Here is a 23,698-nt window from a genome sequence, read left to right as displayed (position 1 = left end):
CACGTTTGGACCGCCCGAAGATGGAAGGCCGATATTGAACGAGTGGAACGGATCTGGTTTGTTTGCAGGGCTCGAGTTTGGCAAGGTAGCTCAGAAAAATTCTAAAGATCATTTGATCACCAACACAGCGTCCCGCGTAGTTCTGAATCGCCTAACTACGGCGAGATCACGAGAGCCAAGACGCAATAGTTGCTCGACGTGACTGATCCCACACCCTCGTAAGCATCAGCTTCTACATGAATTCATGATCAATTTGGTGGCATTTCTAGCATGTTTTATCGCCCCTTTACCCAGTCACCCAGAGGCGCCGCCTTGCACTCAGGCTAGCTTTCCTTCCCTTGCTGGACAGACATCGTACACACGCGCGTCGTCACCAATTGCCACCCGCCTCCATAGCCTCGCCAAACCAGGGAACGCCCTTAACACCAGCCGCTGACCTGCTCATCCCTCAAGCACCTCTCAGTCCCCATCCGATCCGCTCCGCTCACAACTTCGCAACAACAGGCATCCTCTCGGGAACCTGCACCACGATACCCGCCTCCTCGCCGGCGCCCGCAAACTCCACCTCCTGACAATCCTCCACGCCCACGCCGCTCGCAAACTGCGTCACGACAAAGTCGATCGCCGTGCCCTGGGGGCCCAGCGTAACCATGGGCGCGTGCCACGTTCCCGCGCCGTAGGTTACGGCCTGTCCTGGGGAAGCCACAAAGGCCTTGAGGCCCTTGATGTCCGGGAGACCGCGGCCTTTGCCGCCGGTTGCCGGGGCCGGGAGGGAATCTGTCTGCGTGCTGGGGGTCGGGAGGGTAGGTGCTACAATAACGAGGTACGCTGCGCCCGCTACCGACGAAGAAGCGGAAAGGGGGACAAACATCTGTGTCGTGAAGGGGTGTCTTTCCAGCACGCTGACTCTGAAGCGTCCGCCCCTGCTTGGGCCGGCGTAGGTATACGGCAGCAGGGTCGAGATGGGCGGTTGCGCTGCTGGGGCGGCGGGCTCGAGCTGCCGTGCGGCGCAGGAGAAGATGCTCACGATGGGGCGGCCGGAGCGGGAGGGCGCCTGGGGGTAGAGGTCCAGTGGCGAGGAGACGTTTTGGTATTTGATGGCTGTGCCTTGGTTTGCGGAGACGGCGCTGAAGGAGGCGGATACGGTGGCGGGGAGGGAGGCGGCGGGGCGGACTTCCGGGTGAGGGTTCTCGATCACGTCGCCGAAGGGGGCGAAGGAGGCGCGGGTGAGGGGTTCCGCGGGGATTTGGAGGGTGAGGGGGGTTGTGAGTGTGGTTGGCGGCATTGTGTTGTGAGTGTGTTGATGTCACACACGGTGTGAGCTGGGTTTGTTTCTCGGTTGAATTCCTGTGAAGTGTCTGAGAGGTTAATGAGTTGTTGTGTGTATGGCTTGGGGAGTGGTGTGTGGAGGAAGGGCGGGAACAGGTTGGTTTGAGTTGAGTTGAGGTCGGAGTAAGCTACGACTTTCATGAGCTTTGTGAGTTCTGGGGTTGAGGTGAGGTGAGAGGAGGGGAGCTTGGGGGAAGCTTCCGGTTTAGGTATGGCCCGTGTCCTTCACCGGGCCTCGGCGCATGGGGTCTGATGGAGTCTGATAGGGCCGCCGGCGATGACTTCGCGGGGTCATTAACAGTTGTCATCGAAGCTTAGCAATGTCTAGCTCCACACTGCTGGGCTTCCCCCGTTGGGCTGGGCGGGACCCCGGGGAACGCACTGTCTCGGACTCCCCAACTGCAACGTCGCTCAACGCTCCGGTGTAATTGTGATTAAGCGGGCTACGATGACTTATTCTCCGGTGCAGAAACACTTGTGTTCACGTTTGCTTTCTTTTCTGTCTTCATTGAAATCATTGTACAAGAACATTGCTGGAAACTGTCGCCGTTGGCTTATTGCAGCTCCTTGAGGGACCTGTGAAGACACAGCATAACAAGGACATACAGTCGTTACCGAAGCAAGCGCTACCCCAACATCTTCCAGGGCTTAATCTTAGCACAATGTCCAAGGATACGATCTACTTCGTACTCTCTAGCGCGTGATCACGAGATGCCGAACCTTTGAGTCATGGCTTAGCTCGGAATACCTGTCTGGGTTGTAACAGGGTCCTCAACGCGCGGGGCAGCCAACAAGTTTTTGATCATCAATGTTCGATCCGCCTTGCAGATTTTCAAGAGAGAGCGTGTTGGGGGCTTCAGAACCGTTATTCGATTCCATTCTCATCCGCTAATGTGAGGCTGTTGAAGAACTGCTCTAAAGACTGCTCTCGGAGCACTGCAATCGTTTTGAGCCTGATATAGCTTAAGCAACTGCAAAAAGCTTCTCCGCAGACTCCATGGGACCGGCTCCCATATTCCGCCTACCGAGGTTGAAAACGGCTACCTCGCGGTACCCTGAGAGCTCGGGAGTTCTGGAGTTTCTCCCAAGGCTTCTCGGCTGGTTGCCACGAACTCTATGTCGTCTGATGTATTGTCCAAATCCAGGCATGTGTGAGGACAGAGTTCACGAGGACTAAATTTTGGCAAAGCCTCGGTTCAACAGCTTTTTTGGGTTCGGCTAACCAATGGGCGATGGTTACCCTGAGTCAACAGCGTTGGCAAAGATTCCGGCATCACGGCAAACATGTCCACTACGAGGGCGTCTCTCAGGGTAAAATTGAAAACGATTCAACGACTCTAATCATACAGCCCGTCTCATCCTATGCCGCAGATGGCATTTCAGAATCCCCTTCCTCGCTCGTCCCGCCAACCTTGCGTAGAATCCTCTCAAACACATCAAACTTCAACTCCATAATAGTATCATGATCGGTTCCAGGAACAACATGACTACCAAACTCAATCACATCACGGCGCTGCTCAGCTCTCCAGCAATCCTCGAACCACTTCGGCCCCTTGTCAACACCAATCATATGGTCCTCCTCCGCCCAGAACACATCAACCTTGAGCTTCGAAGCGCCCTCCACGACGCCGGCATCGGGATTATGTTCAGCCTCCGCCAGCAGAGTGACGAGCTCATCATAGTCCTTCCATGAACCCCAGTACTCCGAGTGCCCCGCCCTCTTCAGCAGCAGGATGGCGTCCTGGCTGAGGCCTCTCGTATCCTCAGACCATACCTTCTGCATGAGCTGCGGCCAAATCTTCTCCTCAAACTCTGCCATGGGGTTCACTTCCGCCGCAGGGGTATGCGTAGGATCAGCAGCAGAACCCATCCGCATCGACGCCGGCAGCAGCCCGCTCACGGCCTGCATACTAGGGAAGAAACCACTCACCGCGCCCGCCATGGGAGCAACATACTTCAGTGAGAACCCGGCCAGTGTATGGAAGCCGCCCAGCACGGTCTCTGGCAGCCCGCCGGCGACCGTCATGAGCGCGGCACCCGAGCGGGACTGGTGAACCCACGGGGCAGCGAGAGCCAAGTACGGATGCGTGGGGGAGAGAAGGTGACGTAGGTGCAGGATCGTGTTGAGGGCATAGATTGTGCCGCCGCTGTGGGCGGCGAGGGAGACATGGCGGATAGAGAGGTGCGCGAGGAGGGCGGGCACGATTTCGAGCCAGAGGCGGACGCGGTCTTGTGCGTCGACGTGCGTTGTGCCGCCGAAGCCTGGTCTATCTGGGTGGATTATGCGGACCTTGTGTTTCTTGGCCAGGGCGTCTTTTGCGATGTGAAGGTAGCGGCTGGGTTTTGAAGGTTAGTCCTTGAGCGATGATATGTGCCGTGATGTGAGGGGCTTGATGGGTGAGATGAGTGGCTTACCTGCCCAGGAGGGGACCGCAGATTAGCAGCACGTGTTCGAGCTCCGGGTTGTCTAGATTGCGATAACCGTAGTCGCAAAACGTGACCTTGAAGTTTTCCGGGCGGTCGGAGCCGGGGGCCAAGGTGAAGGACTGGTGGAATCGAGGGTCGTTGAGGTAACTCTCCGGGTCCGGATCCGTAGATGAGGACCCCGGCTGATTCTGCGACGCCATTTCCATTGGTGCTGAAGCCTGCATTGAAAAATCAAAAGTGGATTGCTCACAAGGTCTTGTATAAGGGTCGATTCAAAGTGACGAATTCATCAAACAAAGTTGTCAATGATGTGCTTCGGATGAATTTCGCCGGGTCACATTGATAGACCTGGACGGCCCCTTTTGACGTCTCCCGAATGTGCCGCGCGTTAGTTGGCAAAGGCGGGTACCCGGGACTCTAGTGCTTATCATCAAGGTTGGGTGGCGTGGGAGGATTCCGCCGTATCAGCGCTTTTCTCTCCAGGCTCAATTGGGAAATTGTCTCACTAGTTTCCCGACGCCAAGTGAGAAAGGTATCGTAAGTCCACCAAGGTCGACGGAAAAGCTACACAGTTTAGATTTTCTAGGTCACTGCTATCGAAAGGCAGAAAAGGGGGGAATTCGGCCGCGTCTTGGAAGCCACCGTGTTGCTCAAATACCCTCTTAAGTGGCAAGATTCACCATCGCCAAGTAAGAAATCGACGGTCATTATTTGTTTTCTCGTTACGACGGCCTCGACTTTTTTGAGGAGGCAAGCATTGAGAGCAGCCGAGTATCGTACACTTATTTCCTACACACAATACTTTGATAGGAAGTGAACAATACTGTCAATGATATCAACCCAAAAAGGATTTCTTAAAGGTATCTAATCCTTGACGGCCCGACTGGAGTGATCTTCGATAGTTAGAGTTATCTTGTAATATAGAGTCTTCTAACACGGGAAAGAATGGCACACGGGGTATTAACTCTCACCTAACCCTTGGAGCTATCTCAGCCTCAAAGTAAACCGTAACAACAAGTCAAAAGTGCAACAAGTGAAGGCCTAACTTGCCTATGAGACCACCGCGTGACAGACTCGCAAGGTTGCGTGCCTTCTACTTTATAAAGCCAACCCTCAAGCGTGCTCCCTGTGAACATGGGTTGTGAAGTCTGCCATCTCCTGATGCGAGCACAAGTCTGCATAGCATCGTCAACCAGGGAGACCTCCAGAAAGACTTCATTACCAAGTATTCATCAAACTACCACTGCATCAACTGAGAGCTCTGGCTCGACATAATCAACACGCAAAATGCGCACCTCCCTCTTCCTCGCCGGCTTCCTAGCCACCCTATCCGTCATCGCCACCCCATCCGTCATCGCCACCCCAGTCACCCCTACCCCAACCGACCTCAACACCGTCGAAGCAGAGCACCTCAAACAAGATCTCGAGGTCCCCGACCTCGGAAGCGGAGGGTCCTTAATGGCAGAGCCCCACCTCACCACGGACGAGCACCCATGGATGAGGAGCAAGGAGGAGCCTCCCAAGAAACCAACCCGCTCCAGACCAAAGCCTAAGAAGAAGAAGAAGAAGGGGAAGAAGATCAGACACACATATAATATCGTCTATCCGGCGCCGGGCTGGCACTACCCAATCCATAACCCGCTCGCGCCACACGACCACAAGCCGCACAAGAAGAAGAAGAAGCCCAAGAAACCACCAGCGCCGCCGAAGCCGTGGCCGACGCAATATCCGAGTTTTGAAGAGTGGATGAATAATCCCGATGCGCCACCCCACTGAAAGAAGGCCGAGGGGAGAGAGAGAGACGGATGCGGGGAGTCGATGATGAGTAGATGTCAAATGTGCTCACCGAGGACGTCAGGGGGTTTTATCTCTCAGTATTTGTGATGAAGGACGGGTGAAGGTCAATCAGTTCTCGAACGAGAAGGGAATCAAGCATGTACGCAGCTAGAAGCCATCATGTACTCATAGAGCTTTTTAACCTACCACATCGTCCAGTAAGATAATACCAGCCAGTCTGGCTACTCAGACATGGCTAAAGGAGACGATATTGCGGTTCACCGGTGCCGAGACATCGAAACTGGTTCGGCATGATCCAGACCAAGAGCTATTGTCGACAGACTTGAGGGTATTACCTTCATACATTGCTGAAAAACACAAAGAGGAAAATTCCAAACCGACGACATTCCGATTGCCCCAACGTTATAATCCTTCTAACGCCTTCCACGCACTGTCTCAGCCAGCTATCGGTCATCTCCATCAGAAAGCCCGGATCATCATGGTTACAACGAAGCTAGCCTCAATTTAGGAAGAGCAGGACAACTTGGCAACAAAACCAAAGAGGTTGAAGGAAACTTCTGAAACGAGTAAAGCCATACAAGCCTAGGTCAAGGTACCCGCTGGCCAAAGAAACAGGAGGGAAAATATTCTCAAGGTATCGACAGTATACGAACACTGAATACACCATAACGAATGGCATGTATGTTACCACTTTACTTGTCGATCGCTCACGTAGGAAATCTCTCGAAGCCACTATGAAAGTATCCTAGGCGTGCCTGTTTGCATCGTAATACCATTGAGGGAGAGTAAAGTTTTGATCCCGGAGCTTCTAAGCTTGTCCATCGCTTGATAAGGGATACCGTAGTACAGGCGCTGGTGCTTGACGTCAAACAGAGCAAAGATCTCCCAGACGGTGTACGCAGTACCAGTCCAACACCTAGAGCAAATCTCAATCGCTCTTCTCCGTGACCAGTCTCACCCACCAGATCCATATACCACAGCGAATAACCGCCAGCTCGAGAAAAACATCCGCAGACCAAGGAGTAGTTCTCAGTGCGAGCCTCTAAACGACCACTTGCCACAGAACCAACCCCCTAACCGAGGGCGAGAGAAAACGCTACACACACAAGGCTGGTGAGTCAGTTGCCCAACTCGAGATTGATTTCGAATTGAATCTCTGCGATCTGTCCCTACCCGTCGGCGATGGAGTACCTTAAGTAGGTTGTCCAGATACCTTACCATGCCCACGAGGAAGCCATGGCAATATCTCTGCGCCTGCCGCCGCAGCAACTAGAGAGACTTGCACTGTACTCGAGGATTTGGTTCGTGATTCTGTCAGTTGGCTTCTGGAGGCCTTGACCCGGAACTCGGCTCCTTTCATACCTACGTACGTGCTAGAAGGATAAACCGGCACAGTCCCGGAATACTTGGAAAGAGCTGAAATACCCTTCTACATCACTGTCAGCTTTCATGGGAGACTGAAACTGATGTATCATGTCAAGTAGATGTGTCTCTTTGAAAAGAAAAACATGGCCAATGGAAGGAATGATCATCAACGACATGACGCCTATCCACTTGACGTGATATCAATTGATTGACCATGAAATTCAGACTCGCTCCTTTCTCAAGCTACAATCTATGTACATAACCATCACACCGCCAGAACCCGAGAGCCGGAAGGATTCTTCACCCAGCTGGGCATTTGCTTTCCTCGTATCGCAGGTAGGCAAAAACACGTAGAGATATTTGACAGAACACAAAGTGAAGTCTCCAAAAGAGCCACGCACAGATCGATAGCGCAAGAGTCCATACACTGTAGAGCACTTGGAGTCTACCTCGTTAAGGTGCGCAAAGAGTTGCCACAGAAGAACCATTTCACGTAGAACTGATCTCTGCATGCCACAAAAGCAGTAAAAGAAGGTGGCTGATCAGGATACTGATCATCACCAACTGCTCACATGTCTCTATAGGCGGACTGACTGCAAATTCCTACAAGCTCCGTCATCTACACAAAGAGAGATATCAATACAAAGTTTCGGAAACAAAAAACAAGGAACCGCCTCGACCTCGTCCTCAAACACCTCATCGCCAGTTCCCAACAACCACTGGCTCGCCTGCGATGAACAGCACCCAAAGTTCAAGCAAGCTTACCGGAAGCTAATCAGTATGATTCAATCACTCAAAAAAAAACTCCCTCTCGGAAACTTCCAAAACAGTTCACCAAATACACAAAGGTCTAACAAATGCATGAAAAGCAGCCAACTTGGACCGTGGGCAGTCAATCGGGGAGCGGAACTATAGCAACGTCCGGGAACACACCAACAACCTAAACTCTTGACCCCGCTCTCTGCTGCAGAGAAGAACCATCACAGCGTCGATTTAAACTCCTTCCAACATAAAGCGATGGAAACAACCTAGAACAGGTCGGAAAATAAAAATTGCTTACATCAACGCAAATCAGCAAAAGTCAAAGATCAAGCACATTCTCAAACACCACCTGATTGTCATTCGGACGAAGCATGTCGACGGAATGTATGTCTGGATGCCCCGCAGTGATGAGCGTCTGGCGGGGTCGCAGACCAATAGCGAGGGCCCAACTTGAGGCCCTTCTTAGTGCGGATTTCGCCCAAAAAAATTCATCCAATGGCCCGGCGTTGTGGCAGAGTGGTCTAATGCGCATGACTAGAAATCATGTTCCTTCGGGAGCGTCTGTTCGAATCAGGCCAACGTCGATATTCTCTTTTGCCTTCTCCGTGAAGAGCGTCTGGCAATCTTTTTTGCATCCCTGAGACGCCGATGACGGTCTCGCCCTAGGAACGACTCAAATCCGATCAGATCTGCGCGCAAAGTGCAGTATACGGGCGGCCTGCAACGCAACGACGAGAGAGAGGATCAGCCTGTCACGGTCGCAGGTTCGAAGATCTGAAATGTGTCCCGCACGTTTTGGAAACAGACAGGGGTGATGCCAGCGTGCCGCTCAACAGAAACGTGTAACTCTGGACTGAACGGAGAGGCGAGACGGCATCAGGCTGTGTTCATGTTCCGACGTCTCGAGTCGAGGGGTTAGCGCTCGGAGCGAGGAGTAGTTAGACCTTGAGCCGCCTGACTCGATTTCATCTCGACATCTCGTTTGGAGGCGTTGCTGTGTACGCCAAGCCACGGACTCAATGCGTGACTTTCTCTTTACGGACGTCTTGCTGTTGGCCTGCTTTTCCTTGGAAAGGTCTGCTCAGTTCTAGCAGACACTCGGTTGATGGCGAAAAGGGGGGAAGAAGCGATATCTGAGCGATAGGCGGACGAAATGGAGATCCTCATCAGCGAGCTACCAACAGACAGGCTGGCGATGAGTGATAGTAGACAGGCTGCGCCGCTGACAGCATTAGTCGGTGTGGCCACCTGAAAGCCGCATTCCCGACGACATATTCCCGCGCGATGCACTCAGTAGGGGGTTCCTGCGGAAACGAGCTAAAGTGTCACGCGAGCTCTCCAAGATTTCTAGAAGGACGTGCCGATTAAAGGGCCTCGGATCGTGTCGCGTCGCGCCTTGGATTCGGTAATCGACGGTGCTGTATTTAGCACGCCCGCTCGGCGCTATATTCATACTCTGGTACGAGGCCGCTGGCACTAGAAAATGCGGCCTGCTTCCAAGACCAGCGGTTTTGATCTCGTGTGATAGAAATTGGGTCGAATATGAATTATTGGACGCAATAACTCCCGCTTGACCAGATCTGAGACGATCCAAATGACGAGCAGTTTAAGAGCGGGCCTTTGGTAAGTGGCCAAGTGCAATTTCAATGCCAGTGTCATCTCCCGCACGGCGTCTAAGGAGGCTCCACGGAGGGCAGAACTCGGAGCCGTCGATAATGGCAGGTCTCATTTGCCGCCGAAGATCTGTCAGATGACGGTGAGGGGCCCCCAAAGGTACTGAGATGAACCTCCACTGTGACCAGCGACGTTCTCGATTGCCCAGCTCCGTGCGTCTTGATTTGATGCTGTCGATGCTCGACAATCTGGAATTTGGCCAGAGGAAATAGCACTGAGGTCGATGATCAACCAGTAAGCAGACAGGGAGCCTCTTTTGGGACGAGGTGGAACCAGGTCAGGGGTGGGCGAACTGGGTGGGTGGTCAGAGCAGAAAGTCCAGACCAGTGAGTTCGTTGGATGGTGAACCAGAGATTTCGGTCTCGTTCACTGCCCGCCGTAACTGCGGAAGAGCTCCATGCGGCATCTGGAGCTACGCAGCTGGAGCACAAGAGCTCTGTGGCGCTGAACCATTGTATCACCAAGGGCCGAGAGGAAAAGCCACATTCTGTAGTACGGTTTGGCCGTCAGGCGTAGGGCAGCAGGGCGCCAGGAAGTGAGCAGAGCGCGTTAGAGAATCCGAAGCGTTAGTGCAAACTTGTGCAGCTGCCAACGCAGCTTGGAGCTGCAGCTAAATTGCGGTGTGATGGGCGATTCCCTGAAGAAAAAAGGTAGCATAGCATGGCAAGGCGAGCCGCGAGTGCATGGAAAAGCCGGTAACCTGCTGCAGACCCTCCCCCGAGACCCCGTCTGGCGACCAATATTGGCTCCGTTCAACCCCGGGTCCAAATGCTCTGCATTTTCTGGAGCCTGGACCGAGCAGCGGCGGAGAAGAGTATCCACTTCACCCACCACATTCCATGCTACACAATGCCCAGTTGTGGGCGGCGTGTCTCTTCGGGCATCCGGTGCTGGGACTTTGCAAATCGAACACCGCAGCCTGATTGAACTGGGCCTCTTATTAGCAGAGATGACGTGAACCAAAGTTTTCACGTTTGGGGGCTCCAATGACACGCGTCTGAGCATGGAGGGTTCAGCGATGACTTGTGAGTCTCCACGACGACTGAGACGATTAAAGGAGGCTGATATAGTCCAAGGCCGAGCAACAGCAACGTCGCTAAAGGTTGATGACGATGTTTGGGCTTTGATGGTTCGCCTTCGCCGGTGCAAAAGGCCCGTGGTTTGATATGTGACAGCTTGGCGGTTGAGTAGAGGCGGGTGATGACAGCCTGACTGACAGTCATGACAGCGAACCGCCGTTTTGGCAACAGAGCGTGACGGACGTGATGGATGAACGAGCGCAAAGCAAATGACGATGATGGAGGACGAGCTTGAGATCAGGCCCCTGGACCTCTGGAGTAGCGTTGACGATCGAGGGTTCCTAGCGTGAGCTTGTCGATGGCACCAAGTTCCAAGCACGAAGCGGAGGCAGGTGGATGGAAGCTGCCAAAAGCGCAGACAATGACCGACAGAGTTACGGGCCGATGTGGTTCGCACTCTACGGAGTACAGTCAGGTTGCATCTTGCAGTTGCAGTGAAGACTAGTCAGCAGTGCCAGTTGCGGTCAGTTTTTGCAGGTCCTTCCTCTCGAGGGCACCTGGTGGAGTCAAGAAACCTCCCACGTCGGGAAAGATCCACCATGTCTCCCTGCTTCTTCTCTTGTTGCTTAATTGATAGGAGGAAAGACCAAGGTGGTGGTGATTGCCCGTGGTGACTAAGACGAATGGACCGGACCTTAATAACGGCGGAGTGGGATTGCCCGGCCATTATTACCTACCTATTGCTGGCTCTTAGGGCCCGTTTAGCCAGGGGGAAGCGAAGCCACTAGCAACGATAGGCTTCTGGAGGGCAGTGGAGGCCACGAGGCCCCACCGACTTATCCTGCAAGGTACCCGGCCCTCCAATTCGCTGGCTGCAGGTACGAACCTGGAAAGAGCAAGTGCAGCACTGAGGTGGTGACTGCCCTGCAAATGGAAGAGCAAAGTTGGAGCGGGAAGGAACTGACCCGGGTGTGTATCCCGCGTGAGGCGACAAAATGCGAGAAAGAGCGAGAGAATAACCAAAAGGTTACATTCACGATTCTCCAATTATGACTGGTCAGTCGAGGAAATAGGGCACGTTACGTTAGGTTCTACAATAGTTGGAAGGAACGACAGAATTCACAAAAAAAAAAAAAAAAGGAGGGTTCGATTGCAAGGCCAGAACGCAGCGAACTCTTTTGGGCGATGCCGTTCGTGTTGATTAAAATTTGACAGAGATGAATAGAACCATATTAGGACGAGGTCGTATTCGTCGCCCATTCGAGCCGGTCGGGAACTTGGTAGATTCCGCAAATGCTTCCTTCTCCTTTCTTTTTTCGTCACTGGCAACAACGCTGCATTTGCTTTTGCATTTTGTTGCAAAGGTTCATCGGTCATCGGTTCCGGGTCTCCCACATTGCTCCCACTTCATCCCGGACGACATCATTCATATTTAGAATCACACCTTCGCCGGATTTCGAAAAAGCATATTCATGCTGAGTTGCATCAGTCTCTAAATATGGACTGAATATAGAGCGATGAGTGGGCTTATTGCGCGACTAGTATAGGTGCGGATAGTAGTAGCTCCAAGAATGGATGCCATGTTTCCCGTAGCATCCCGCACCTTAGATAATTAGGGGACTCCGAGGCAGGTATCACCATGATTGCGCCCTCACCTGAGGTGTGCGTCCATATGTACCTTACCTAAGGACGTATATATGCACTCACAAGAATAAGGATTTGAACAATTCTCCGATCCTCAGCTTGAGTGTGTGACGAGGGATGAGGCATGCTCGCATGCGGCAGAACAGCGCCTTTTGTCCATCCGCCGCTGCCCTTCATTGTTGCTTGTAGATTGCTGGGAAGAGGACCTGAAACGAGCCAACACCTGAGAAGGCGGTCATTATCCTCCCCATGTGGCATCGCTGCCCATCGCCTGCATCGCGTGCGTCGTGCCTTGGTCTTGCCTTGTTCTTCTTCCCTCAGAATGCGGTAGCACTGGGGACAAGTCACTTCAGGAACCCATACCCTACAGTGTACTCCATAGGTGGTTCCAATCACCACAGTCAGAGTTGATTACTCCTCCCCAATGTGGACAAGACAAAAGCTGTAGAATGCAGGTGAGAGAGAATTGAGAAAGGATGATTGCCTCTGCAGGGTAAGAACGCCGTGGTTTGCTGATCCACCCTGCGCCGTCCCAGGTCCCTTTGGTCACCTATTCATCTATGACAATTTATCTGGTAGACTGGTCTGCGTCTAAGGAGCACCTCTTGAACCCTTCATCACAGTCCAAACCCGATGCAAGCGGCATGCCATCGGACATTGGACCCTTTGCCCGTCTCCTCTCATTCTACCTTATGATTCTATTCCTTCTATGACTGTCCCTCTGTCGCAGGTGAACAAGTCTGCTCCTTGCGCAATCCCACTGTCACGATTGATCCTCGACATGGACCAGTCGACTAAAGCCTAAACAACGGGCAAGGACTGTAAATCCTCGCAAATCCCTCGATGATGTGTCTGCTGTGCCCCTCCTCGTCTCGTCTCTTCTCCCATTGTTCTCCTCCAGGCACACTGATATCACATCACATCACCTCACCTCACCTGTGTATCCGTCTCAGTCTCAGTCGCACTCAAGGAGTCAAGGTGGTATAACTACAGTCCTTCTGACACTTCTCCATCACATCGAACCTCTTCCTACCTACGGATACCTTACAGTTCTCGGATAGGTGTCTCTCTGTGTGTGTTCTCTCCGCCCCTCCTCTCCATCCGGACCCAGCTCTATCCTTTGCGCACAGAGAGATGCACCATGCAAATACCCCAGATCCCTGCTTGATGCTCGTCAACCGCCAGGCCCAACCTGGTATGAGCCGGACAAGGCCGCCAGGGGTTGCTCGACAGCCACTGTCTGTGCTTCTCTCTGACCACCCACACCACGAACAGGGGTCGCCTCTCTTTACTGGCCCTGAGACGCTCAAGGACGTCTCCTATGCTTCCCAAATCCACCAAATGTCCCGACACCCTCTTCTCAACTTCGAGACGTGAGACGCAACATCTCTTCCCCAAGCGACTCATCCTCAGACCAGCTTATCCCTTCCCGTTTCCGTCTCTTACCATTACAACAGCAATAGCATACACAGTCTTTCACACCCTCGAGAGTTGACTGTGCACTTACTTGGAGCTCGTGTTTCTTCACAGCTGCGCTGGTCCCAAAACACGCTCCTACACTGCATCCTTGACAGCAACCAAGATCCCGGGACTCGTGCGACTCTGCAGAAGCGCTCCGCCTCCAAAAAGAAAGCCCTTCGGACACCGCTTGGTCACACGCTCACACTCAGCATCGCTCACGGTTTACCCATACACCGCTCACACCGGCGCCTGGGAGTTCGCCTGCAAACTGCAACGGGGGGTTCCAGTCGTCCACCACCCCGTCACAGTAAATCCACATAGTTTCCGATCTTAAGCTGGAAACGAGGCGCGATCGTGCGTCCCACCACCATTAAACTTCCAGGGACAACGTCAGTTCACGTCACTGCCGCCCTTTTTTCGCTTTCTAGAAACACTCAAGAGCCGTCTTGCCCCCGTTGCCCCGTCCGCTGCCTCCATTCTTCCGCCACATCCGCATTTGGATTGCAGACTGCGCCTACGGAAATCAGCTTGATGCGGCCTCAAATGCGCATGGGAATACAGACGACACACCTCTAGTGAAAATCGGAGAGCTTGGGCGTCTTTGCAAGAAGGACAACAGGATCACCAGCCAAAATGGCCTTACCAAGGGAGTCGAGCTTTATGCCGGCTATCAAATGCTCGTCATGCGGTCTCGATGTAGAAATCTCCATGATGGGCGAGCACATCTGCGGCGGCCCAGGAGCAGAGCGTAAGCTATTCACATTCACTCAAAACTACTACCGGATGAGTCAAACTCACATCATATACAGCATCGGCGCCGCCAGATCGTCCAGACAGCCTAGGATCATATGATCAGCCGCCGCCGTTGGACAACAAGTACGGACGCATAGCACCTCCAACACTAGACACCAGTGCCGCCAGTATGCCGATAAACCCATCTTGACTCCTCAAGCGTAGTTGGCTAACAAGAATAGATCTCCCATATTCGCGACAGGGTCAATTAACACCTATAAGCACATCGACTGGTTCAATCAGCATCTCGCCCAAAACCCCAAACAGCCAAGCTATGGGCCGAAATGACGACTATTTCCAACCGCAAATCGCAAACGACTACAACTCGAACCAGCAATCTCGACGACCTGGAGGATACGGGGCTTTCGACGATGGTGACGACTTCGGATCTGAACAGATGTACCCAGGCGAACAAAAGAAGCAAGCGCCCAGCCTTCTTCAGCGTATGAACACGATCGCACCAGGGCCTTTCGAGATGGGCAGGAGAGCGGGAGGTCGAGGAGCAACAAAGAACGCATTCGCCCCATCGAGACAGGACTCTTTGACTCCGGATGAAAACATGACAAACGACCGGCCACTGACTTCAGCATCCAACAACTCCTTCATGTCTTCTGGAAGCAGCAACGCTGGCGGGATTGCGCCACCAAGACTACCAAGAAAGAATGGTTATGGAGGATTTGGGCCGCCAGGAACAACCCCAGACGATATTGAGCCTGAAGCCTACGTTAGCCGCGCAGGTACTTTCCCGCGACCTAGCGAACCCATCGAGCCGCCTCTGAGAACGCCTTCAGCACCTCCCACCCGATCTGACAGACTTCGAGGACAGCCGAGCGGCGGAGAGCATGAGAGGAAGATTTCCATGGGGCCCGACACTTCAAGAGCACCACCGCCGAGAACAAGTCTTCTGCGCCCGACAACAGCTGGAAGGGACGGCGTGCCACAGGTGGATCTGGCGAGCGAGTTTGGTTCATCGAACCCGTATCACACTCCTTCCGCCTCTACGTCGTCCGGGGCGTCCATGTTCAGCCATGGTCGCCAGGCCAGTTCTCAGAGCAGCTCACAGTCTAGCCCGGCGAACCCGCGAGGACGTCGAAACCCCTCCGATGTGACCAATTTCGACAACTTGATGAACGACATTGAGTCTTCCATGGAGGCTATGAAGTCCCCCGGTATGCCGCCACCATCCCAGAAACCCCTGGCGAACCCGTATTCGAGCCGCCGCGCACCGCCATCTGTGGATCTTCGAGATGATCCAGCTGTTCAAGGAGGCAGACCCCGTGCGAGATCACCACTTGCGACACCCGACTACGACCGTCGCAACCCCATGGACCGTAACCCCATGGATCGTTACAACCAAAAACATGAGCGTCAAGCCAGCGATCAGCGCAGCGTTTCGTCCCCGCCCCGCAACCGGCCCTCGCGAGGAAACTGCAAGTCTTGCGGCGATGCCATTACCGGCAAGAGCATCTCATCCTCAGACGGCCGTCTCACCGGACGCTACCACAAGGCTTGCTTCGTCTGCACAACTTGTCTCGAGCCCTTCTCTTCAGCGGAATTCTACGTTCTCAACGACAAGCCTTACTGCGGTAACCATTATCACAAGCTCAACGGGAGCTTGTGTGGCTCCTGCAGACGCGGCATCGAGGGTCAGTACCTGGAAGACGAAGAACGTATCAAGTACCACGTCGGTTGCTTCCGCTGCGGCGACTGCGGAATGTCGCTCTCCAACGGCTACTTCGAAGTCAACGGCAGATCATACTGCGAGAAGGACGCCTGGCGCCGCATGCAAACGCCGCCTCGCATGGTCAACGAAGAGCGACGAGGACGCTCCCCCGGTGGCCTCGGTGTTCCCGGACAAGGCGGCCGACGTCCCAGTAACGGACAGTCCGGCATGAGACCACCAATCGGTCTCCCTCGCGGACAGAGAATGGGCCCCGGGGCCGGACTCGCCCCGCCTATGCCGCCTACTATGAACAAGCGCATGACAAGACTCGGAATGATGTAAACCACCAGGGATACATACCATCCAGATCCTTTCCGACTACATATTCGCTTCGTCGTATATGAATCATCATTTACATTGCATTTTTAATACCCCACGACCCGCTCACGACCACGACACAAACCTCATCTCAACCCGCCACATACACTTCATTTTATTTTTTGCCATCTAGAGTTTTATATACCCAGTCCTTTGTGGACTCTGTTGATACCTGCATCGGACGACGCACTTATCTCGTCTTCGTTTTGAGCATGAGCTTATGGAAGCTCTTGAGGAAGGAAAGCCATTGCAGCATTGGAGACATTCCAATTACATGGCAAAGGAGCAGAGGAAGAAGACCTTGCAGGTGGGGATGGGTTGCACATGAGTGCTTGTACATAGCTAGCCGTCGAAAGAGGCTCGCCGGTTTTGAGACCACAACCCGTAGCAAGTTAAACAAACAAGATCAACCTTGAGTCAACATTCTTACCCCATATGCTGAAAAAGTTGCTTTCTTTGTGCATGTTCCAGAGTCCATTCGACTGTATGACATGCTCTCTTGTTCCTGACGCCAAATCTTGGTGATGTCAACTTATACTTATACTGAATGCTCGCCTCGGCTCGTGACTGAGACCTGATTGACTAGCTCTCATCCTATCTCGCACGCTTCACTTCTGACTTCATCCCCCCTAGCAATCTCATTAACTGCAATATTGACTTCGACTCCCAGTCTCTGCAATAAAGAGACAGCCCAAGGGAGCGCGGGATATTCAATCTCGACCGTCTGGCGGCGTTGATGCTGGGAGTCTTATCAAGACTACTTAAGTCCATCATCGAGACGTCAAGGGATATGGAAATCGCAATGCCAACTTGGAATCAATCTCAAAAGAGAGAGCATATTTTCATGTAGACAATTCACTGGAAGCAAGATCGGTTGAACAGGATGAACGAATACAACGCACATCTCACAAAAAGTTCGATACATCCGTCGGTACATTCCACACTTGCCTGGGAGAGGTCATTTGTGAAAACGATAGTTAGCTTTCAACTCGACGGAGGTAGGAGGTCCTTCTTCGTGACGGCTTCAATCAGAAGCTCCAAAGTCAATTGGCCAGGTCCTAAGAATTATGTCATGTACGAATCCGGAGGCACTTCCATGTCGAAATCTCGATGGACCTCTTCAGTTTTGAGAAAAATGTCGTGCTCCACCGGGAGGTTGTTTCAAGAAGAGTGGCTAGTGTCGAGGATTAAGGACTTCGCTGGCATCGTGCGCTGGATAATTCGCACGGTTCAAGGGACAATCCGACTCGCGCAGGTTTGATGGCATTCTGGCGCACGGCGTGCCCGTACAGAGGACAGTGTCAATGGTTCGTCTGGTTGTGAGTGGCCCAGCTGGGTTTCACTGCGAGCGGGTGTTCCGTGGAGCGCGCGCATTGCTGGATGGAAATAGAAAGAGTGGATGGAACGTCAGACGGATGGATGGCGGGGCCTCTTGCTCGTTCTGTGACTGTCGAGCGTCGACAAATACAATAGGAAGTTGGCGTGGTCGGGCAGGAGAGGACAGAATGTTAGATGCTGCTGGATGAACCTGACGGCGGTACGCGAGTTGCTGGCAACTTGGCACTGTAAGGGGAGGACGAGATAATGCGCCCATGCTTATTAGCCAGATGTTTTGACTTATGTTAGTAGAGAGGGGGAGGTTGTTATTTCTTCTCTTGCTGCGTTTGTTAGACATGATACGTGAGGTCTGGCGATGGTTTGATTGGGAAATTTCTTTTTCTCCCGTCAGTCTTTTCTTTCTCGGGGTCTCTCATTGATGGAAATGATGTCTTTGCGATTGCGAGATAAGAGCATTTGCCCTGCATTCACAGGCGCAAGTCACCTGCAGACTGCAGCTGGTCCCTCCTTGCCTTGCGCCGCGGTAGGTAGCTGGTTATGTCGCGCGTTTTATTTCGGAAGGCATCAGAGCAAGATTGCAATGGAAGTATGGAACCGTTCGAAATCGCGTGCAGTTGTTCGGTCTGAGTCTCGAGAGCACAGACTTGCTGTTATGCTGACCCAAGGTCAAAGTGTGAGCCTGTGAGGCAGAGGGCACTGTCCGTTGCGGATGTCTGTGTGATGTGATCCTCTCTGGAGACAATGACATTCATTGGCACCTTCTTGAACGGGCAGAGGGCCGTGAAGATCTTCTTCAGCTACCTATTTCCCACCTCAAACCGAGTCGAGCGCCTTTGTCAGTGACTCGGTGTCACAGTCGAGGATGAGCGGGAATGGTGGGACCCGTTCAAGTCCCGCGCATTTACTTCGAGGAATTCGGTATCCCCTTACCCATCGCACTTCCTCTCATTTGGTCTGGTTTTCGAACGTATATGCCATCTTCGCCTTCTCGTTTGCAAGGCCTTCCTCTCTTTTCCGTTGATGAAGCAGCCAAGACGCGTGGGATATCCGACAGCGGCAGGGCACGTGTAAAGTGCTTTTTCAGTGTAAGGAGCGAGCTGAGTTGATGAGGTATCTTGACGCCTGAAATTGGGTGTCTCGGTACTTTGGAAAGAAAAGGCGATTAACTCGGATCAACAGGGGGTATGGTTTTGGAAGTGCCACTTTTTGGTGCCGTTCCTGGTTTCGCAGCGTGGCCAAGAAAATGCGGCTTGGATTGGTCAGGGAAGAGAAACAAGCCAACACCAACTTTCAGGGCGTTCAACTTTAGGCCATAATTTTGGTCAAGTCGGCTTTGGTGAGGTTCTCTTTGCTCTTTGTTCGCGAAAGAGCAGCAACGGCGCGGGAGTTATGGTTGATGACTCGGCAACGAGGTTGAACGCGTGGCTTTCTTTGTCTTCTTGTATTGGGGAATCTCTCGTCGTTTGTCTCGCCCCGGCAGCAGCAACACCATCAGCGGGATGGTGGAAAAAGATGAGGTGGCCTGGTGCAATCACCCTCCTGAGATTGAAACATCCACTGATTGCTGGCTCAACCGGCGAAACACAAGTCGCGCTGCCGGCTGCCGCTACGGTGTGTCAATTTGCACAGCATGGTGGATGGGGACGAATGCGATTAAAGTGCTTCGATATGGCTCCAGTCCGAACTTGGCTCTCCCCTTTTTTTGTTAGTATCGCTTGCCGAGTGCCACTGGAGTCTGGCAGAGATGTCTGGGCAGAAAAGAAAAAAGTCCGTCATACATACCATGAATCCATCATCCATGCCACCTGTGACCACAACGGTCCCGCCCATCCCGCGCGACCTGAGTCTTGTGTGATGAATTGATTGCCGGGTGCCGGAGCCAGCAGCCAGGTCTTGATTCCCATCCAATCCTCTCGTCAACAAGGGGTGGAGGGACTCAGGGAGGACCGGTGGGCGACATTTGCGTCCCTCTTTTAGAGATTAGGTGGACGGTGGCTACTTTCTCACGTAACCGGCGATCTACATCCAACTCGGAGGATGAGCGGGTTCGTCAGTTTGTGACTTGGTTGGTTGGCTTGCTGCTGTGTGTCTCCTTTTGCGTGTTGCAACGTGCATGCGGCGACGTACGCGGTTCATCTGCAGATATCCGCGGGACCCCATTGAGGTACATGACGGACAACTGAAGTTCCTTACGGATAGAGAACGAGCCCAAGGTACCTTACGTGCTTACGTGCTTTCCTTCCTTCCTCGCAGTGAAGGAACTTGGGAAAGAGAGCAGGCGGTCGATTGTATGTACATCGTTCCTTCTTATCCAATTTAAATCGTACTTGGAGATGTACTTCGTACTCTCTGTACCCTGCGGCCAGCCCTTGCCGTCTCTAAGCAACGGAGCAACTCGATTGGCGGTGGCCCTTCCTCTTTTTTCCAACTTCCCTGCTTCCCCTTCCATGATCCTCCTGCCTCTTGCCTAGTTAGTGTGCCTTACCTTTTCCCGTCCTTCCTGCCCACTGTTCATTGCCCAGAGCTTGAGTCGACATCCTCTCTCCTGAGTCCTGAGTCCTGAGTGCCTGAGTCCCGGCATCCGCTGTCATCGTTGTAGTAGTCTCTCCTTCCACTTGCCTTCCACTCCTTCTCCTTTCTTCCCCTTTTTGTCATTTGCTGCGAAACCCAAAAAATTCTCTGCAATCGCGGTAACAGCAACAATCACTCTCATCGACATTGTCGTCGTTTCACTTCAGATCTCACCTGGATTTTGCGGAGAGGCGTGTTCCAGTCTAGACTTTTCTGTCTCTTCCTCCCTTTTCACCCCCGCGCTACTCGCCCCCCATCCGATCCATTGCACCACACCCCCCGAAAAAAATCCCAACTGGGTCTTCTTTGATAGGAGCCGTGCCGCTCTTTAATCAACGAGTCTTATCCAATCTCGCCAAGCCCCCATAACAGGTCCCGCTCACACTGCAGCGTTGTTGTCGTTCGAGCCAGGTTTCTTCTCGATTGGGTTTTGCGTGGCGCGCGAGAACTCACCACGTTCCTTTCGTACTTCGAAAGACCAGCGCTTCGGGTCGTCATTCCTTTGGTTGTGTGTTTTCTCGACCGCCGCAGCATGCCTCTATAGCGCCGCTGCAAACATTCCAACCGTAACCTATACCCAATCGCCCATTCGATCAGCACCTATTTTACCACGGATTGCCGATTCTTTAATAACCACCAGTCGACCGCCGCCCGCCGTCGCTTGCCACTTGCCGCTGCCGCGCTGGCCATGTTGACCATGCTCAAACAACAATCATCGAGAGGCTTCATCGCCCCGAGGGCCCGCCCCAAGACGTTGCTCTTCCTCGCTCTGGCCATTGTCACCGTCTACTTCCTGGCCACAAGGGGCGCTCCTGCCGGCTATCACGTCGTCCCCTGGAACCAAGACGGCAGCACCTCTGCGCCTCCCCAAAAGGCCGAACCTCCTGAGCCGCCAAAGTCGGAAGAGGAGAGGAAGCAGGATGAGGAGAGGCAAAAGCAAGAGAGAGAAAAGCACGAGCAGGATCTGCGAGATGAGTTCGCGCGGGAGTATGAAGCTGCCAAGAAGTACGTGCCCTCCTGTCAATTCCGATTGCGGGAACGTCACCTGTCACGGATGCAGGAAAGACTGACTTTTTAAACTTTACAGGCTTCCCGGCAACGATGCGATCTACGGGAACACACTCAACTCCCTGAAGGATAAGGAGAACAGGACCGCCCAGCACGCCGCCAACCTCCGCGAGTCTGGCACGCAGGAGGAGGCCTACACGAACCAACGACCTGTCTACTTCAACCCCTACCCCGACTACAATGGCGAAGAATGGAACAAGACGCATCGCGCGCCCCATGTGCCCTGCATTGGCGCAACTGGCGAGTCCGTCGACGACCTCTTAGTCTTCAAGGGTCATCCCGCAAAATTCCCCAATCCGGGCTTCGGTGGCTTCGACGTCCTGGACATGGACGGCAACATTTGCTACGAGCGTGAGACCAGACTCGGGCCCTACGGTCTTCTGCCTCAACTCAGCAAGGCCGGTCTCCGCATTGACTGGGATAACATCAACTGGGGCGATCTCCAGGAGAAGTGCATTGAGAGAAATGCTGCCCGCTTCGACGAGGGCAAGCCCAACGAGTACATCAAGACTGCCTACCCCGACATCGCTGAGAAGTACGGCAAGGAGGTCGAGGAGGAAGAGGAGGCAAACGAGAAGCGAGGCCTCACCAACAAGTTCAGGGGCGGGTCCAAGGGCGTCAAGGTGACGACTCCCGACACCCGTACTGCTGTCCTTCTTCGAACCTATACCGGCAAGAAGTACACCGAGAATGACAAGCAGGTTATCCGCTCCCTCATTTCTGAGCTCTCGCTCCGATCCGGTGGCGAGTACCAGGTATTTCTGCTGCTGCACGTTCGCGACCAGGCTCTCGACATCTGGAACGACGAGGCCACGTACCAGTACGTGCTCAACGAGCATGTGCCTCTCGAGTTCCACGGCATCACTAAGCTGTGGAATGACCAAGCTATGTGGAACCTGTACACGGCACTTACCGACGAGAACGAAAAGAGCGTGCATTCTGCCCAATGGTTATCGGTGCAGAAGTTCAGTCAGGACCACCCCGAGTTCGACTTCATTTGGAATTGGGAAATGGACGCCAGAATCATTGGTCACAACTACGACTTCCTGAAGCGCCTCTCCGACTTCTCCAAGAAGCAGCCCCGCAGAGGTTTGTGGGAGCGTAACGAGCGTTACTACATTCCCGATTTCCACGGAGACTACGATACCGACTTCCGCAAGGACGTTGAGCAGCGCACCCGCGGCAACCAGGTCTGGGGCCCGCCCAAGCTGCCTTTTATCAATCCCGTCGGCCCCAAGCCTCCTGTCGAAAACCCTGAGAAGGAACCGTACAAGTGGGGTGTTGGCGAGGATGCCGACATGATCACTGTCGGCCCTATCTTCAACCCGATCAACAGCAGCTGGATCATCTCGGACCACATTTGGGGCTACAGAGACGAAAAGTTCCCCGACCCTGCGAAGACCCTCCCCCGCCGAACCACCATTGTCACCCAATCTCGTGTTTCCAAGCGTCTCTTGGACATCATGCACGTCGAGAATCTTCGCGGCAATCACATTGCGTCGGAGATGACCCCTCAAACTGTGGCCCTTCTTCACGGCTTCAAGACTGTGTTTGCGCCCCACCCTACCTGGTTCGACCGCCCCTGGAATGGTACTTTCCTCGAGAAGTGGTTCAATCCTGGACCTCGCGGCGAGAGCGGTGGCGAGGGCAGCCCTATGGGCTGGGGTAGAGAGCGTAGATACCAGGGCATGACTTGGTACTACCGCGCCGAGCCCCCACCAAGACTGTACAACAACTGGATCGGATATGTCGACACTAAGATTGGAGGCAAGAACTGGGAGAGAGCGCACGGTCGTCCGTGTCTGCCACCCATGATCCTCCACCCCATCAAGGAGGTCAAGCCGACAGAACCCGGCTTCGCAACCCAGTTCGAGCTCTTCTACGGCTGAACGTGCTCACGCAGAACTATGGTGTATGATGTACGAACAAGACTTGCTCCAAACTGGGTTTCATCGTCTCGCTGGCAGGAGCGGCGATGTATGAAGCAGAACATTGGCAGCAGAAGCAACGGGACATGAGAGTCTTCAATGGGATCTGGAGGGTACCTATCCTGGAGAACAGGCGCTGCTACGAATACCACTTACATGCCCGAGAGGCTATGAATATCAACGAGTTCCAGACGATCGTCCCCGGGAACCGTGGCGACCTTCATCAACCCATTCTGTCCATACGCATGCGGGCCACAGGTTAGAAAGGAAAATAAGGTGGTTGCGGTGTTGCCCCCGGAGCGAGGCGTCGTCTCATTCAAACCAACTGTTTCGACCTTCACATGTAAGGGAATGGAATTACCGTTTTCATCATCAGTGATGCATCTTAAGAAAAACCATGGCACATTTTATTTCTTCTTCATTGTCCGATGCCGACAAAACCTGTTCTTTCTCCCTACCTTACTTTACTCTCTTTTTTCTTT

General features: G+C 53.4%; 5 protein-coding genes and 1 non-coding gene across 6 annotated transcripts; 4 read left to right on the top strand and 2 right to left on the bottom strand.

Annotated features, from left to right (window-relative positions):
* Positions 1-484: 484 nt before the first annotated feature.
* Positions 485-1,285, bottom strand: BDP81DRAFT_307816 (ureidoglycolate hydrolase; the record flags this gene model as incomplete). Its single annotated transcript, XM_060583390.1, has 1 exon — positions 485-1,285. The coding sequence occupies one exon, from the start codon at positions 1,283-1,285 to the stop codon at positions 485-487; it is 801 nt and encodes a 266-aa protein (XP_060450670.1).
* Positions 1,286-2,689: 1,404 nt separating this feature from the next.
* On the bottom strand, positions 2,690-3,962 carry BDP81DRAFT_389693 (uncharacterized protein; the record flags this gene model as incomplete). Its single annotated transcript, XM_060587302.1, has 2 exons — positions 2,690-3,665; positions 3,745-3,962. The coding sequence occupies 2 exons, from the start codon at positions 3,960-3,962 to the stop codon at positions 2,690-2,692; spliced, it is 1,194 nt and encodes a 397-aa protein (XP_060450669.1).
* Positions 3,963-4,894: 932 nt separating this feature from the next.
* BDP81DRAFT_416155 (uncharacterized protein) lies at positions 4,895-5,944 on the top strand. The gene has a single exon (XM_060589503.1). The coding sequence runs from the start codon at positions 5,044-5,046 to the stop codon at positions 5,530-5,532; it is 489 nt and encodes a 162-aa protein (XP_060450668.1). The 5' UTR covers positions 4,895-5,043; the 3' UTR covers positions 5,533-5,944.
* Positions 5,945-8,182: 2,238 nt separating this feature from the next.
* BDP81DRAFT_t65 lies at positions 8,183-8,264 on the top strand. The gene has a single exon. It is a non-coding gene; the product is annotated as a tRNA-Ser (tRNA).
* Positions 8,265-14,111: 5,847 nt separating this feature from the next.
* On the top strand, positions 14,112-16,071 carry BDP81DRAFT_286921 (LIM domain-containing protein; the record flags this gene model as incomplete). Its single annotated transcript, XM_060583036.1, has 3 exons — positions 14,112-14,226; positions 14,288-14,398; positions 14,453-16,071. Coding segments are annotated over 3 exons (1,845 nt in total), but the record flags the coding sequence as incomplete, so codon positions are not given.
* A 4,837-nt stretch (positions 16,072-20,908) lies between these two features.
* On the top strand, positions 20,909-23,177 carry BDP81DRAFT_457437 (uncharacterized protein; the record flags this gene model as incomplete). Its single annotated transcript, XM_060593287.1, has 2 exons — positions 20,909-21,225; positions 21,308-23,177. 2 exons carry the CDS (start codon positions 20,909-20,911, stop codon positions 23,175-23,177), a joined length of 2,187 nt encoding a protein of 728 aa, XP_060450666.1.
* Positions 23,178-23,698: the final 521 nt, after the last annotated feature.

This window comes from Colletotrichum phormii (assembly GCF_030913505.1).
Source record: "Colletotrichum phormii strain CBS 102054 chromosome Unknown BDP81scaffold_2, whole genome shotgun sequence".
Lineage (NCBI taxonomy): Eukaryota > Fungi > Ascomycota > Sordariomycetes > Glomerellales > Glomerellaceae > Colletotrichum > Colletotrichum phormii.
This window is presented reverse-complemented; position numbering and strand designations above follow the sequence as displayed.